At 56.2% G+C, this 16,748-nt stretch overlaps 1 protein-coding gene across 1 annotated transcript; it reads right to left on the bottom strand.

The window, feature by feature from the left end:
- Positions 1-1,541: 1,541 nt before the first annotated feature.
- KCNS1 (potassium voltage-gated channel modifier subfamily S member 1) lies at positions 1,542-15,494 on the bottom strand. Its single transcript, XM_026092955.2, has 2 exons — positions 14,418-15,494; positions 1,542-5,270 (listed from the first exon to the last, which is right to left on the bottom strand). Exons 1-2 carry the CDS (start codon positions 15,381-15,383, stop codon positions 4,815-4,817), a joined length of 1,422 nt encoding a protein of 473 aa, XP_025948740.2. The 5' UTR covers positions 15,384-15,494; the 3' UTR covers positions 1,542-4,814.
- Between the last annotated feature and the right edge of the window lie 1,254 nt (positions 15,495-16,748).

The following is a 16,748-nucleotide window of genomic DNA, read 5'->3' as shown; positions in this document are numbered from 1 at the left end:
GGGGCTGCAGGCCCACCGCGTATCTGCTTGCAAAGCTGCTGTCTGCAGGGATCTGACTTGTTTGCTCCGGAGCCTGTCACTGTGGGGGCCGGGATGTCTCCCGGCTCTGCTGATGGAGCCGTCCGCACGGCGTGGGGAGACCCGCGTGGCAGCAATGCCCGGGAACACCGCTGGCAGGCAGGTCAGCGGCCCCCGTGCTCCCTGCGAGCCCCCTCCTTCTCGTCGCCACGCTTGCTTGCACTGTGATGTGCAGTATCGCCTCTTCTAGAGAACGGGGAAGGGCCTGTCCTGCCTCTGCCTGCCAGTGAGAGCTGAAGGTGCCAGGTCTTTCATGGAGCAGGCAGCAGGCAACCTTCAGCCCCAGGTGCATGAGACCAGCATCTGCTGGTGGCTCTTCTCGCACTGCTCCTCTCTTTGGGTGTTGGTCTTTAATACACAGTGAGTCCATGGGCTTGCTCTCTCCTCCTTGCTGCTGACTTATAGCAGGCTGTTAACTCCTGGTCTGCTGCCCTTGCCGATAGTCACAGCGGTGAGCGGTGTGGCTGGGAACACAGATGGGAACACGTGTATGTCCTCCAGGCGCCTGCTGGCGCCGCAGGGGGTTGTTTAACCAAGTTGAGCAAAACCGCTGACACTTGCTATTTCAACTAGATTTTCTTTTAAAATGGATCCCTTTCTACTTTTAGACCTGAGCATGGCCCACAGGAGCGGTTACTTGGGGCAGTAGCTGCCCTTGCTTGCTGGCTGCTGCTCTGCAGCTCCCGGTTCACATCGCCGGCTGAGTGCTCGTGTCCCTTCGTGTCGCAGATCCTGGTGGGAGCCTCCTGTGTTCTGTCTACGCAGAAACCGTGCTTGATTGGGGCTTGCCTCTCGCTTAAGAAATCATCCTTCCTTTTTAAAGTTAATTGCGATCCTTTCCTCTCCCTCTGGAAGCTGCCGTGCGCTTGCTCCCTCGCACTGGTGCAGCCTGGCAATCTGTGCTCTTCCCGCAGGGCCCTGGGGCTCTCACCCGCTCCTGCGCAGCCCCGGGGCGCTCGGTTCGGGAGGCCAACTGGGAGAACGAGGGACCCTGGATCTCCAGCTAGTGCAACGCCACTGTTTCAGGCATGTGGACAAGCTCTCATCCACCGTCTGGGAGCTCTGTACGTGTGAGCTCCGTTTTGCACCATGGCTGTGAAATCTGGACCCAGGAGCTGGCTCGTAGGGAATCACCATCATTCAGGAGTCCCCCGGTATGATCCACGTGGTGACATCCCATGGGGAGCTGACTCCCACCTTGGGCACTAGAAATAGCATCTTTTCAGGCCACTTGCAGGAGCCAAGCAGGGTGGGTGTTGGTCACCCCACCGGGCACAGCCCCCCTCCCCGGCCGTCCTCCGCAGGCATGGCAGAGCGGGGTGAAACTGCCGTTTCTGAGCTTCCACGCTGCTGCGTCGCCTCTGAGCGATCGCGGTCTCCGGAGCCCGATCGCCCGCCCGCACGGTGCACCCACACTCCTGCTCTCCAAGCAGCCGCCTCCCACCCGGAGGGGCTCAGCCCGGATACGGTGACCTGTTGCAGGAATCACTCTGCAAAGAGCCAGCCTGCTCCTGGCCATAAGGGACTGTTTTAACTAACCTATTGACCTCGCCCCAAATCAGCCGACTCGCTGTATGAACACAGACACTCCAAGCTGCTGTGAAACAGAAAAACAGCTTCCAAAGTGGGTCACCGAGACTTTTAATAAAATATACAGTATGCATCCCATGCATAGATAGAAAATTAATTTACATGCTCTTTTAATTCTTTGCATAATACTTTTAATTAATACATATAATTTAGTTTTCACATTTTAATACGTTTTGCTACTGGAATATTTGTGGAGAGAAGGGGAAAAAATCCTTCCTTTATTCAAGTAACAGTGCAGCAGGAGCTGGTCCAGCGCAGAAGATGAGAGCTTGCCGGTCACGACTTGCAGTAAGAATGAGGGCAGGTTGGACCACAAAACGTCAATACTGGAAGACTCAATGACGCTAGGAGTGTGAGCACCGTCCCATCGCACGCTGCCGTTCCCTGGGGACCTCCTCCTTGTGTCATACTCGGGTTCAAAATGCTGGGCCTGCACCGCCGTTGGCTTGGCTTCTTTTCCTCCCCATGGCCAGCAGATCGCTATGGGCAGAGCCCTCTGACTCACCGACCGCTGCAGGCCCCACACTGCGCCCAGACAGACAGACAGGACAGCCAGTTGCAAACACGACAGTCCAGGTGGCTGTGGCCATCTTGTAGCCATCAAAATTTTTTCAAGCTCATTAAGTAATTGCAGGGTGCACGTTTGTTCTACTAAAAACAGGTATCGCTTGATGTATTTCACTGTGCACAGAGAGAACCAGGGATCAAGGAGAAGCTCCATTAGGGAATGAATGCGGTGCTGGGAACAGCTCCAAATGTGCTCAGCCCGGCCGCGGATCTGTCTGGGAGCAGGCAGCCAGATGCTGCCCAGGAGCCCTGGCTCTCCAGGCCCTGGCTGCCGTCCGAAGGGCCCTGGGTGACCTCCCTACCTTGCGGGAGGTGCCCGGGCATTACGGTGCCAGGACCCACAGTGTGGCCGGCGCCAGGGGAGCAAAGCGCTCCGCGGGCAGAGCTGCCCTCCCTGCTCTGCCCCGCTCTCACGCGCAGGTCGGCGTCGGGGGGCTCGGTAGGGACCGTGCGGGCACGGCGTCTCCTCTCTTGCAGAGGGAGGGCGCACAGCTCGGCGCCCGAAGGGTGGGATAAACGTCCTGGCACGCCGCGAGGCCGGGCAGCGGGGCCTCCCTGCCTCCTTGCAGAGCTTCGGCCCTGCTTGGCCCCAAGGCAGAAAGAGATGAGCCAGCAGAGCAAACCTGGGTGGGGGGTTGCGGCGAGGGACACCAGGGCGTGCACCAAATCCAGCCGGGTTTGTTCACTGGACATAACTCGCTGGCACAGGGCAGTGGCAGAGGCAGTTTCTCTGTGCCTGGCAGTGTCCCTGCCGCGTCCACTCCCTGACAGTCCTTTGCGGGGACTCGGTACCTCCTCTGCGGTGACATGGGATGGAGATGCTCTGCTGCACTTCGAGGGGCAGAGAGAAGCTGCCCCTCTGAAACGGACGGTGCCCCCTCAGCAAAATGCCCGTGGAGGTGCTGCTGGGGGTCCGGTGGGTCAAAGAGCTTGTGGGGAGTGCCCCAGCAGGGGCTGGGCCCTGCTTCCCACCCCTCCGGTCTCCAGCCTTGATCCCCTTCGGCTGCTCCTGCCTCGAAGGACAGCAGCCCTTTCATCTCTTCATCACCGGGAGAGGTTGGTGGCCCGTTTGCCCCGACAGGATCTTGTTCCCTGGCTGTGCCACGCACCCCAGTGCGCGGTGACCTGCCAACCCACGAGCATGCTGCTGGCCTGGGCATCCCGTGTGGGGGCCCTGGGCCAGGACAGGGTACCTGTCTCAGGAGGGGGATGGATGGGGCTGGGGGCTCCCTGCCCTCCAGGCAGACAGCCACATCTCCTACGACTTGAGAGGCTCAGCACAACCTTCACACGCAGATCCCTGGGTGCTCCCCGCAGTGACAGTGCCGGGAGCCCGGGCCAGCAGCCCCCGCTGCTCTGCGCTGTCCCCAGCCCCCTGCCGCAGGGGATGGGGAAGTGGTAGGGGAGGGAGCAGTTAAACCCACATCTTTTGATAAAGACTCCTGCAGTGGAGGAACCAAACAGCCGTTGGCCCATGCCGAGCACAAGAGCCAGGCCTGATCCTGCTGGCTAGCATCCACCAGGGCAGGGACAAGAGGGTGATGCCAGGGATGGGCGGGCAGAGGATGGGATGGAGGGTCCTGCACCGGTGTCAACAAGGACAGGCTCAATACACTGGCTAAGGAAGGTTGGATCTAGTCAGTCCTGCTGCAGGGGATGAGGAAAGCAGGACTTGCCCTAGCTGGACACCACATCTCATCTCTTACAACCTCATTTTCTACCTTCCCTTTTTCCTATTGCCTGCTGGGGAGCTAAACCATCTGAGGCCTTTGCCAGCTGAGGGCTTGTGGGTAGGAAGAGGTTGGGGCTAGAGTTTATACCAAGCCAGCTCAAGATCTGCAAGGGCAGCCAGCATGGTTTGAGGGACTGTCTTACGCTTACTGCTTTGGAAACCTCCATTGCCAGCATGCTGCTGCACAGACTTCATGCCTTTGAGGAAGACTGAGTGAGAGATGTTTTTCAACCATACCCCGAGATGATACGAAACTTTCAGGGTAGAGGAAAATCACTCTTCACTCAGCCAGGGTAATGCCTGATTTGGAGACACTGGGGCCACTTTCAAAGACTCCCTGCTTCTGTATTTCTTTTTTTCTCACTCATTCCTTTTCTATCTCCAGGGTGGTGAGTATGTCTTGTGCCTTGTCTTCAGTTTGCAGGTCCTGGGAGAGCAGGGACAGCAGAGCCCTCACTGGGGAAAGGCTGAGAGATGTCCAAATGGACACAGCTGCTGCCTCTCACCTCTCCAGGCATTGGAAACAGCTGGCACCTGATGGACATCTCCTTTGACCCTTCTGTCCTTTGCATGGGGGTGGATTAAGCCAGATACAGTGTAGTGGGCTAAGGAGGCAAGACAGCTACCTGGAGAACCTGGCCACCATGGGTCCACTCTTGTGTTAGCTGATGGCTACTCGGTGTTGTCCTTGTGCAACAGCAGTGTTGTGTACGAGCGCTGCTGGGGCTTCAGCTCTCGCTGCACTCACAGTGAGCAAGCTGGTTATGAAAGAAGGGTTGTATCACGTGAACCAAGTTCTCCGCGCCTCCTGATGCCGTGGTGCTGCCGTCAGCTCCGGCTCGAGAGTTCAAGGAGCGGGGAGGATGCCCTTCGTCAGACCACGGCGGTCTGGGCTGCCTCCGTCCAGGGAGATTTCGCTCAGGGCCTCCGAGTCTTGGTTCTGGCTGAAGGAGTTCTCCAGGTCCTCAGGGTCTTTCTTCTCACTGTTCCTCACGGCAGCTTCCAGGGCCTTCTGCTTGCGGTAGAAGTGGGAAAACTTGTTGAAGATTATGGTGATGGGCAATGCCACGACCAGGATCCCACCCAAAATGCAGCCTGAGGCTGCCAGCTTGCCAGCCACGGTGACGGGCACCACATCACCGTATCCCACGGTTGTCATGCTGACCGTCCCCCACCACCAGCAGGCCGGGATGGTGTCGAAGCCAACGTCTTCCTCCTTCTCCGCTGTATAGGCCACGCCGGAGAAGACGGATACCCCCACAGCCAAGTAGAGCAGCAGGATCCCCACTTCTCTGTAGCTGTGCTGAAAGGCAGAGCAGAGGGATGGTCAGCGGGGGCCAACACACCACCTTCGGGGCCAGGAAACCAGGCTGCTGCAGCAGGAAGGTAAAGCAGCCCTCCCTGCGCGTGGAACCCTGATGGGCCCTTGTGCCTTTATCCAGCCCTGCCTCAGGATCTCCTAGAAACATGGTGCAACGTCCATTCCCTCTTTCCCAGCCCAGCATCCCACAGCACCGTACCGTTTACCATCACACTCCTGTCTGTCCGGGGACAGAAAGGGGAATTTGGAGGGCAGATGCAGAACTGAGCAGGGAGTTTGGATGCAAAAGGCTGGGGCTCATTGTAGACATCTGCAGAAAGCAGTGCTGTGTCCCCAGCCAGCTCCCAAGTCAGTGCCGCTCTCTCGCTCTGCCGAGAGGGCCCCAGGCTGTGCGTCGCCCAGAGTGCTGCGGCGCACTGCTTCTGGGGTCACCCTGGGACTCTGCACTCCGCTGGCATCGGTGACCTCTGCTGCAGCAGGTGCCTGTCTGCCGTGTGCAGCAGCTTCTTGTGTCTAGCACCCACGGACCAGCACGGAGCTGGGAGGTGGCCTCCTGTCACCCCCATGCCCAGCCTTGCCTGCTTCGCATCCGACTGAGCTGCATGGCTCCCGGAGTGTCCCCGGCGAGGGCCGCGATCGATCACCCCCTCGCAGATCGATACCTGCCGCTCGTCCATCGCACAGTGGGAAATGCATGCTCGGGAGAGCTGGGTGGGAAGGAGGCAATGCCCCCGGTGTTGGAGGAGGAGGAGAGACAGAACCTTCTTCTGAGAAATTTTGTGCCCGTCAAGGGCCAGGCTGTGACCCGTGTCCATCGCACCCTCGCGCAGGCCATTCCCAGCCCTGCCGGCACACGTGGCACGTGGCCGCGGTCGTGCTGCTCGGGTGCTCTCATTGCCGCTCCCCCGGCTCCCTGCTGCCGTCGTGCGAATCCAGCGGCCGCGTTGAGCTGCCCACGCAGCGGGAATTGCCGGGTTTGGGAACCACCGCCGGCATGGGACGGTGGCAGCAGGGGAGGCACAGCCCTGGTGCAGCGGCAGGGGAGCAGAGCATAGCGGGACGGAGGAGCGTCTCCCCGGCTCAGCCGTGTCCGTGCACTGCGGGGACTGCTGGCAGTGCCCACGGCACCCGGCGAGAGGTGACTGGGACATGGCTAGCGCTGGCCATGGACTCCAAACCCTCACGGGCTCTGTGCGGGCAGCACAGTGACCCGGTGGGCTGTCACACCACGGGGACGCCCCTGCAGCGGTGGCACTGCCGCCTGGCTGCCTGGCAGGGGCAACCCATCAGACGGGGAGAGCAGCCCCAACCACACGTGCGGGGCAAGGGCCACTGGGCAGCTGCCGGTTCGTAGGCAGGGCGTACGCGACAGATCGGACGGGACAGCGGTGCAGCGCTAGCACGTGGAAACCAAACCACAGCACGGTGCAGAGGCGAGAAACAGCTCCGAGCGGGAGCAGTGCCGAGATGGGGCCAGGCGGAGCAGTGAGGGGATGGCTCTGCGGAAGGACCCTCGTGCTGACCCAGCGGACACGGGGTGATCAAGGTGCTGTGCGTGACCCCCACCTGGAGCACGTGGGCTGGCCCCGGCAGTCAGCCTTTCCCCATCACCTCCTTCTAGCAGCCTTTTCTCCACCCTCTTTACGCAGTCTGCGAGGAAGAGACAGTCCCAGGAGGTGAAGGAGCCCTGGGCTTCCCAGCAAAGCTTCCCTGCGCAGGTGCCTTTCCCCTGGCCTCCAACGCTGCTTCTAACCTGATCTTGGCTAATAACATTTAGACATATTTTTCTTTTATCTTGGCAGGTCCCCAGGAATCATCTAATAGGCAGCCTCTAAGTGAAGTGATCTGTATTTTCTCGAGCCGCCAGCAATGCGTGAGCACAGAGAGGATGTGCGTCCTTGCTGCAGGCTCAGCTTGAGCTGTAACCTGTGTTTTAGCCCTGTCCCCTGCTGTCCCCACAAGGCCCCAGCTTGCTTGGCTGAGGGTTGCTCAGCTCAGCTCTCATGGAGGCTTTCACCCGGGCTGAGCCGTGCTGCTCCGTGGGGAAGGCAGCCAAGAGCCCGGGTCCCTCCCGTGCTGGGACACCATCTACCCGTCCCCACAGCCAGGGTCCATCTAACACTGACCCCCCTGGGTCCTGCCTTAGCAGGTCCCCTGGTTTGGCTGCAGGTGCCAGAGGACTCCAAGCAGCTCACAGCTAAGGGGATCCCAGCACTGCTGCGTGTCCGGGGGCCCTGGGTGGGCTTGCTACTTCACGGGCAGGCAGGGACACGGGTCCTTTGTTGGAGAGCTGGGCTGCTGGCATGGCCCCACAGCTGCTGTCCTGTTGTCCTGCCGTCCTGCCCTCTGCCCTGCCCTGGCCAGGAGCTGGCCAGGTGCTGGGTCTGCAGCCAACAGTCCCCATCCTTCACCCCAGGGCCCATAGGTGCAGGAGCAGCCAAGCCAGCTGCAGTGGTTTCTGCTGCCAAGTCCTTTCCTAGCTTGTGGCATGCCGGGGTGTGGTGGCCGTGGCCGCTGGTGGCCTCACCCCGTGGATATGAGCACCTGCAGCAGGAAACTCCCTGAGCTGGGCCAGATCCTCTGCAGATCACTTTGAATGAAGCCCCCTGCTCTCCTCGGTACATGAGATGCTCTTCAGACTTGCTCTTTCCTGGCTCTGCACAGCCCCCACATCATGGCTTCAGTGCCCTTTCTCTGTATTGAGGTGTGATGTGGGCTTTTAATTGCTGGCATTTCTTTGTTAGCATTAGAAAGGGGCTGAGCACACATATCGCTGGGGTTATCTGCCCATCAGGCTGGTCAAGGGCTACCTTTCCTTGCAGAGAGAGACACAGTTCACCCCTACCTGCTCCTCCTTGCCCCCTGCTCCCGGGGACAGCCTGCTGCCCACATGCAAATTCAAGATTTCTTTTTCCTACTCAGCTGTGTGCCAGGGAGAGATGCTGCTGTGGCCCCAGGTCAATTGCCTCCCAAATGCACAGAGCAGGTCCAACAACAGTGTGACAACAACAACAGCACCATGAGATTCCCCAGGGAGCCCCAGAGCATGTCCCCAGGGCATCAATCCCATGGGGTGCCAGTGGCCGCCCCAAATACGTCTTCTAATCTGAGCCTGTGCAGGAAGAGGCTTGAGTAAACCGTCAGTTCCTTGCTTCCGATGCAGGAAACCACCAACCAGAAATCCTCGTTGCCTCTCCCTTGACGTTCCCTGTCCTGCAAGTGTCTTTGCTCCGGGAACTCGGTGGGTGCTGATCCCAGACGGGCCCTTTCCTGGCCACCTCCCCTCCTGTTGCTTGCCCTGGCTATGGGCTGCTGCTCTCCCATGTTGTGGCAACGTGCCGCAGCTGGGCTGGGGCTGCGCAGGCCCTCCTGGCCCCTCGTGCCCCTCTGCCCAGGCCCAGCTCGACTTGGGAGGCACCAACCGGGCAGCAGATTCCCCCCAGCCCAGTGTCCCCACCTGCACCCTGACACAAGAGATCGCCAGTGGGCAGCTGAGGAAGGACGAACTGATTGATCTGCAGTGAACGATGAGCGAGCGGGGGGTGGTTCTTGGGGGGAGAGGTTTTTTTCTTACAGAAACTGCTGTTTCTGAGATAATTACATTTCCCTTCAGGTTTTGTTGCTTCTCCGTGGGAGACTCAGAGCAAAGCACACTGTTCTGCCTCAGAGCTAACCTGAATTGAAGCAGCCCCAGCCATCAAATCAGTCTGAAATGCTTTGGTCTGGGACCCATTAAACAGCTTGGAGTTGCTGAGCTGCAGCTGGGTCTCAGCACCCCATCTCCGCTGGGTGCTACAGGCCCTGGATTCACGGCCACATACCCGTCCCACCAAGCCCAGCTGCAAGGGGATCTGCGAGCCCAAACACCATGGGAGAAGGAGCCTGGGCAGGCTATGAGATGCCCAAACTGCGCCTGCCACACAGATCTGGCAGAGGCTGCAGCGGGACAGATAAACCTCAAAACGTGCTGCAAAGCTCCTTTGCGTCTGTGGCTCCTCTATTTTCAAACTGAAATATTTTTGTTGCATTTTTTTCTTTTGATATTTTTCATTTTTGAGCAAAATATAAGCACATGCTGAAAGACTAGGGGGAAAAAACTTGTGGACAAATGGGGCAGGCAGCAGGTGAAGCAAGGGAGGTGATTGACGGAGGACAAGTTGGGACTGGTCAGACCATCATAGGCCAGCTCTGGCAATGGGGCCAAACTCAGCACCCAGATCCTGTCCCTGCCACGTGTCCTGCAAGATGTGTGCCAAGAGCTCTGCAGTGCAGCAGAGATGGAGATGGGTTAAAATCAAAATGATACCAAAATGATGAATGAACTGGTGATTTCTGAGCCCCAAAACGTTCAGAGAGTCAGAGACACAGGGGAGGCAGGGAGGAGGGCTGTGAAGCCGAAGAAGATGACAAGATAGACCCTGAAGGAGAAGCCCTGCCCTGCTGAATGCCCCGGGGGCCAGCTGCTGCCTCGAAAAGCGATCAGCTCTACCCTACTGTCTGGGACTGATGGTGACCACGTGGTGTTGCATGATGGGAGGAGGAACCAGGCTAGGCAGGCAGGAGCACCGAGCAGAGGGAGCTGGGGTTCCAGCCAGCCATGTGTTTGCTGGTTTCGTCCTTCCTGTTGGCCTGTTGTTCCTGGAGAGCATCTCCCAGGATTTGTCCCAAGTGGGGCTTGGAACAGAGTTACGGCAACCACCAGGTAAACCCTACCTGAAAGCCTGCTCTTAAAGCCTCGCACACCGAGAGGAGCATCTACCACAGCCCAGCGGGGAATGCAAGTCCCCACATTTTCTAGCAAGTTCACACTAACCATCAGCAAGGGCTAAAGGCATCCCAGTGCTGCTGATCTGGTGCAAGCTGGCGTGTCACGCTTTCCACCTGGGAATGGTCCCATTGCAGTTCAGTTATTTTTGGTTGTCGCAACGGAATTTCTTGGATGTTTTTGTGCAGTGATCTGCCAACTTGTGCTTCATCTTTTGGGGTAAGGAAATCAGAGCTCTGATTTCAGTCTCCTAACAGCCAAGGAACACTTTATGGGAGACCATATAATGACCAAAAGAAACAACATTTGAGAAAAGCAAACAGCAAAAGATGTGGGGAAAAGAACTTCCATGGTCAAGACAAGAAATAAAGGAGGTGGATTTGCAGCGGGGAGCAAGAAATAATATCTTCCTCCTCCACCATCGCTGGTGGTTGCAAATGCCCTATAGCAATTCGAAGTGAGGTCCTCAAGGAGGACAGACAGCTCAAGGTCACTGAGTTTCCCATATGTATCAGCTGGCCATAAAAGACTTGCTCCTGGCTGGAGCTTAACAAGCACATCTATAGGTCCCAGCCTGGGAGCAGCAGAGTCAGCCAGCCTTATGCATTTTTAAAGAGTATCCCTTACATCCCTGGGATGTGTTGGAGGGTGAAGGGGAGGGGGAAGTCAAGCAGCTCAATAGCTCCTACTGCTCTGATTTACAAACAGGGGCAGGGGAAGGGCCCATGGCACACAAGAGGCTCCAGGAATCTCCTGGCTGATCTTCAGACACTGGCTGCTGCCTATTTGCAGCCATTTATCCTCAAAATGTGTGGTTTTCTCATTGATCCAGGGGTAGGCAGCCACAGTTCTGGTTCGGGTGGGCACGCTGGCCCAGCAAGCAGCCGTCCGCAGGGGCAGTGACCCCAGCCAAGGACAGGCTCCTGTGAAACAGCCACCCCAATGCTGACCCAACACACTTGGGGCTCCCTCCCATGCAAGGTCTAGGGCTGCTTTGCAGCCTCCCAGTCAATAAGGGCCTTCAAGTCAGGGACTTTGATAGGTCATACATGAACTCCTTCCCTCCCATGGAGTGTGCCAGACTTTTTCCTCCAAAACGACAGAAGAAAAATGCAATGAAGGGGCCCAGCTGGAGCCCTAGGGCGTTGCCCAGAGATAACAGAGTGGGGACCAAGCTTGGAGATGGCAGGCAGACCCTACTCTGGGGTGGTCAGTGCTGACACAGCAAAGGCAGGGTGACATATCTGCTGTCTGGGGACGTGCAGCTCTGCCAGTTTACTTGTGTATTTAGGCCCCTGTGGGGGCAGGTAGCAACTTCTGTAGATCTCTGTAAGGGCCTAAATTACTCCGTGCCTAACACCTCTTGCCTGCCTGTGGGAGACAGGCATCAAACCCGTACCTGGGAAGTATAATAGCTATAGCAGATGTCAGCACACAGCAGGGAGGAAGAAGAGAGAGCAGCGCTGCACTGGCAGCCCCGCGAGGTTGGGAGCTGGGGCAGGAGCTGAGGTGGAAGAGCACCAGCGAGTGTCCGGGAAGCAATGCGGCTGGATGTGGCTTGCAACAAATCCATCCTCGAAGCTGCTTGTCCCCTGACAAGACTGTGAGGATGCGTGGGAAGACTCTCATCAAATTAAATAGACCCTAGATCAAGCCCCAGGCAATTGGAAGACCACTCAGAGTTTATGATGCACAAATGGCAGAAATCCCTCTGCTAGTGTCTTCCGGGCAGGAGAACAATTATTCCACTTGCCACAGACCTCGCTCCCACTTCCTGGCTGTTAACAGGCTTTATTCCTCCACTGCTGCTTTATGCACTTGCAGTAGGAAGTAAATTATGATTAACAAGATGTTGTAATTTACGTGCCCAGTAAATCACAACGCCAAGCTGCTGCGTCAGATTTGTGTCTTCGCTCATCCCCATGTACAGCTGGCTTTGGAGTTCCCGAGAAGCAGCACTTTCTATCACGTCACTCGGTGAATCAGCGGCTCAGCAAAGGCCAGAGCCAGGATGCTTCTGGGTCCCCAGATCTCGTCTGCTGCTTAATAACTTGCAAATGAGCTCGTCAGTCCCTGCCCTGCTGCAATGTGTCATCCACACTTAAATGGAGCATTGAAAGGGTGCAGGGAGCCCTTCCCACAGGTACAATTTTATTTAAATTCTACAAGCAGTTTTACATGGGTCTGTCATTTGCTAAATGCTCTTCCAAGGTGGATTTTCAGAAAGAAATAGGATGCATGTAGGACTTCAGGCTTCTTTCTTTTCAAACAACCCTTCCTGCCCCACACCTGCATCAGGCTTTGAGGATCTTGGGAGCTTTCTCACTTTTTCTGATGACCTGTGGGATTTCCAGGATAAGTGCTGGTCTGAGCTGGTCCTGTTTCACAGCAGAAGTCAGTAGAAGACCTTTCCTGCTGCCTGTCCTCCCCCAGCCGTACCCACAGGTTGTCCCAGTGGCTCACCTATCAGAGCTGGTCTAGCTCTGGCAATCAAGTCCTGCCAACCCCAGGACATCCCTTGCTGTCTTGAGCACCATGCGGCAGCAGCAAGAAGCAGGGCATTACCAGCTGTGGCTGGACCCACTTCCAGCTGGTGAAGATCTCTCACCCTTTCTGTAGGAGCAGCACCAGGCTGCGAAGCTGGCCTGTGCTGTGCCAGGCACTGAGTTGGTGTGGGGAAAGTGTCCTTTTGGTTTAATTTCCAGCTCCGTTATGAAGATTGCTTTCCTTAGCTAGACCTGAAAGAAGGCATACTGTTTGTTTGAAAGGGGAGGTATTTTGCATGACCGGTATTTGAAAATCAATCTTCTGGCTTGAAAGTGGGGATCTGAGAGGAGTAACACAAGGGAGAGGGGCTGAGTTTGCCCTGGTGATTTCCTCCCAGGCCGGCAGTGCTGCAAGCCAGCCCTGCTTGTGGAAGGGGTGTAGGGAGCAGACAGGAATGTGTGTCGTTTTGCAGCTGCTTGCCAGGCTCAAGGACTTGCCTTAAGATTTCTCTAGACATAGTCACCAGGAACAAGGGAGAATTAAGGGCTGAATTTAAACAGCCTCTCTACCAAGACGTATATTCTGTCTGTGTGCGGGAACAGTTTCATCCCCCCAGCTCTCCCCAGATACATTAGTTTAGGTGCACATCTCCTTCAACACAAAGGGGATGGAAAAGGGAACAACAGCATAAGAAAGCCGACAACAGCCTGGTACAGGGCACCACAGCCTGGCCTACTCTGGGGGCAGAACTGAAGGGAAGGTAGTTTGGGCCGCAGCACCCAGGATGGTGATTCACAATAGCTTCATACTTTGGCTGTTGTCACAGCTGCTTTTCTTGGTCTGTCCCTGGAGGCTGAGATTGCTGGGCTGGGGAGGTGCTCGGGAGAGACACGTTTTTGGTGCAAGACATGGAGGATTGAAGACCTCTTCTCGCCAAACCTGCATGGGTGCTATCATCTCCTTGGTTCTTCATGTGGATCCTGGCACTGTCTCAGCATCTTTTCATCCAGCTCCTCCTTTTGAGGACAGCATGGAGCTGGGAGCCATCTCTCCCCAAGCCCTGCACACTGCATTTTTCCCAGGCTTTGCTAGGGGCATGCATCCTGTCTTGATCCAGTTGTCCCAGGCCCTGCTGTAGCAGGCCTGTTGCTGATCCCTTCCTTTTCTCTTGCTGCACTGCCCACAACCATGTGCCAGTCCCAACCTCATCCTATACTGGAGCCTCTGAGTGAGCTCCGCTGAGCCTGGATGTCCATGTCTCTCTAGATGAGCAGACAGCAAGGGTTGATGCTGGCCTTAGGCCAACGAGCAGCATGCTCCTAGGAAGACTCCCCCTTCTCCAGATGGACTAGAGACAGGAGCAAGTGAACCTGGGGAGGCTTGTGGCCTCTGTGGCACACATCAAGGTGTTGTCATGCCAAGTGCCTGCTGGCTACCTCAGTGCCTACTCAGCAGAGAGCTCTCAGTCCAGATAGGCGCTAACTCATTTCTGGTGGGAAATCACCATCCACTCTGCACCACTGAGTCCGTTCCAACACCGTGCCACAGTGCCAGCATGCCGTGGCTGGGAAGGGGTGCTTGAGTCCCTGGTGGCACAAGTCCTGTATGAGGCAAGTCTGCAAGCAGTGGTGTGAATGCCTGTTTGCTCTGAGTCTGAGCACAAAGAAGGCTAGTGCACTACTCCCCACGCCAGATTGGCTGAGCACACATAAACCGTCAGCCCAGCCCAGCCCACCTCCCCCAGCAAGCTCGCCAGATACCACACAGAGCTTGTGGCTCAGTGGCAATGGATATCTCCACATCCCCCTGCCATCCTAGAAGTCACTTTCTTGCCCAGACACTAAAGGAGTAGATAAGGAGATAGAGAGCTAGTTTACCTTCAAGGTGGCCCCCAGTGACCTCAGTCCAGTGGAGTGCCGAGCCAGCTTCAGCACCCGGAATATCCGCATGAGCCGAAACACCTGCACAACCTTGCCCAGGTTGCCCAGCTCCGAATCGCTGCCCATGGTCATGTCCACCAAGAGAGTGAAGTAGAACGGCAGCACTGAGACAATGTCAATCAGGTTCAGTGGGTGCTTGAAGAACTTCCTGGGGTTGGGTGAGAGCAGGAGGCGGGAGGACACTTCAAAGGTGAACCAGGAGATGCAGAAGTACTCCAGTTTGTGCAGGACAGGTTCATCTAGCACATTGCCGTTCTCGTCCACCTCCTGGTATTCAGGCATGCTGTGGATGCACATGGTTGCTATGGAAACCAGCACCACGCTGATGGACACAAAGCTGAAGAGTTTGCTGGGGATGGAGTAGCCAGGGTTCTCCATGGTGAGCCAGAGGCGTTTGCGCACGTTGCCACAGCGCAGCGTGCTGTAGCGCAGCAGGTCGTGGTTGATATCAGATATCTCGTCGGGAGAGGTGTCCACACTGCTAACCTCACTCTCCTCGTCCCAGTTGTGATGCCGGCTTTCCAGCTTGCGTTCGTGGTAGCGGTAGCTGCAGCAGGAATCCAGGAAGAACTCGTTGATGCCCCAGTACTCGATCTCCTGGCAGAAGGAGAAGACGCATAGCTCCTCCATGACGTGCAGCTTCCCCGTCTGGTAGAAGTGGAGCACGTAGAGGAAGAAGCCCGGGTTGCGGTCGAAGTAGAACTCCCTGGCACTCACATCATAGTCGTCGCAGAGCTGCAGGATGGACTCCTCCGAGTCGCAGGAGAGCAAGCGCCCCAGGCGGGTGTCGGGGAACTTGGAGAGGGCGCTGGAGCTGAGCCTTCTTCTCAGACCCCCCACATTGATGTTGATAACGTCCTCCTCAAAGTCGGGACCCCAGTAATTTAAGGTCTTGTTGACCATGATCAGCAGAGCGGGTGCCGGTTCCACCTGCAGACAACACACAGCAGAGCTGGAGGACCTCACACCTCCAACGCTCCCCTCGCACTGGCCACAGCCACGCTGCTGGGGGAAGCCAGGGCCAAAAGCTCTCAGGGGAAGGGAGGGGATTTTGTTTGCATTTTGACAAGTGAGGACTGGGGAGAGGAGAAGGGAGGGAGGAGAGAGGAAGGGAGAGAAGCAGCTGTGGGCGTTTTGTTCTTTGTTACAGACAGAAAAAAAGAGAAAGATTTTTCCAGGTCAAAGTTTTCCCTGCCTTTTTTAACTCCTGAAGTTTCTTCCTTTGCAGACTACTGATGGACTAAGAAAGGCCATCTACTGCACCTCCAGCACCTTATCGACAGGGTTCTCCTTGTTCAAATGGATAATTAGTCACTGGAGAGAGGATTTCTCTCCCAAGGAGCCTCCCCCATGGAACAAATAGATGTGGTGCTGCCCAGTGCTTCTCAAATCTGCCAAAGAGCTTCGTAGCCTACCTACCCAGCTTGCTAAACAGGCCTGGTGAAAAAGTCCTAGATGGTAGCATCTACCCATTAGCAACGGCATTTTTACCAAATCACAGTGTTTTCACGGAAGGTGTCAGTTTTGGGGAGAATTTCAGAAGAACTGTCAAAACACTTCATCTGGCTGCTTTGTTTCATCTTGTGTGTTCTACCACATAAAATATTGACTATTTTTACAATATTGAAGCATAACAAAAACATGATTCAGAATCATTGATGACTGAATTAAAAAATTGTATGTTAGTAGGGAAGAAAAAAAATCAAAGTTTTGATTTCTCGCCTGTTTCAGGATTTTAAAAGTACCGGGACATTGGAGTTTTCCATGCAGCACAAATTCCATTTTCCAATGCGAAATAATCATAGCATCAAACAAAGAAAAGTATTCACGCACCTTAAAACACATTCACCCATCTCAACCGGAGATTTAAAATAAAAAGGCAAATGCTCCATTCGTGATCTTTTATCAGGCTTCTTTACCTACTGCGTTTGTCACAACGGCACGAGTCGAAGCTACGCAGGCCTGTCTGCAGGCGGGCGCGGAGGTGCCCGGTGCGGGGCGTTTGCAGGCAGACGCAGAAGCGCCCCAGCCCTGTGCGCCCACGGGGAGCCTGGCACCCACGAGCCGTTCCCGATGATTTTCGGTAGCGGCAAGAGTGCTCCCTCGGGAAGCGCGGGGTGCCCCCGTAGCTGCCCCTGGCCCCGGGTGCCCTCTGTCATCGGAAGGGGCACCGGCTTGCTCTCCCAGCTCCAGAATTACATTTTTCCCCATGCATCAGCAACTTTGGAAGAAAAAACCCAAACGGTATTTGCATTGCTTTCACTTGCT

Source organism: Dromaius novaehollandiae, chromosome 16, assembly GCF_036370855.1.
Source record: "Dromaius novaehollandiae isolate bDroNov1 chromosome 16, bDroNov1.hap1, whole genome shotgun sequence".
NCBI classification, from domain to species: Eukaryota; Metazoa; Chordata; class Aves; order Casuariiformes; family Dromaiidae; genus Dromaius; species Dromaius novaehollandiae.
This window is presented reverse-complemented; position numbering and strand designations above follow the sequence as displayed.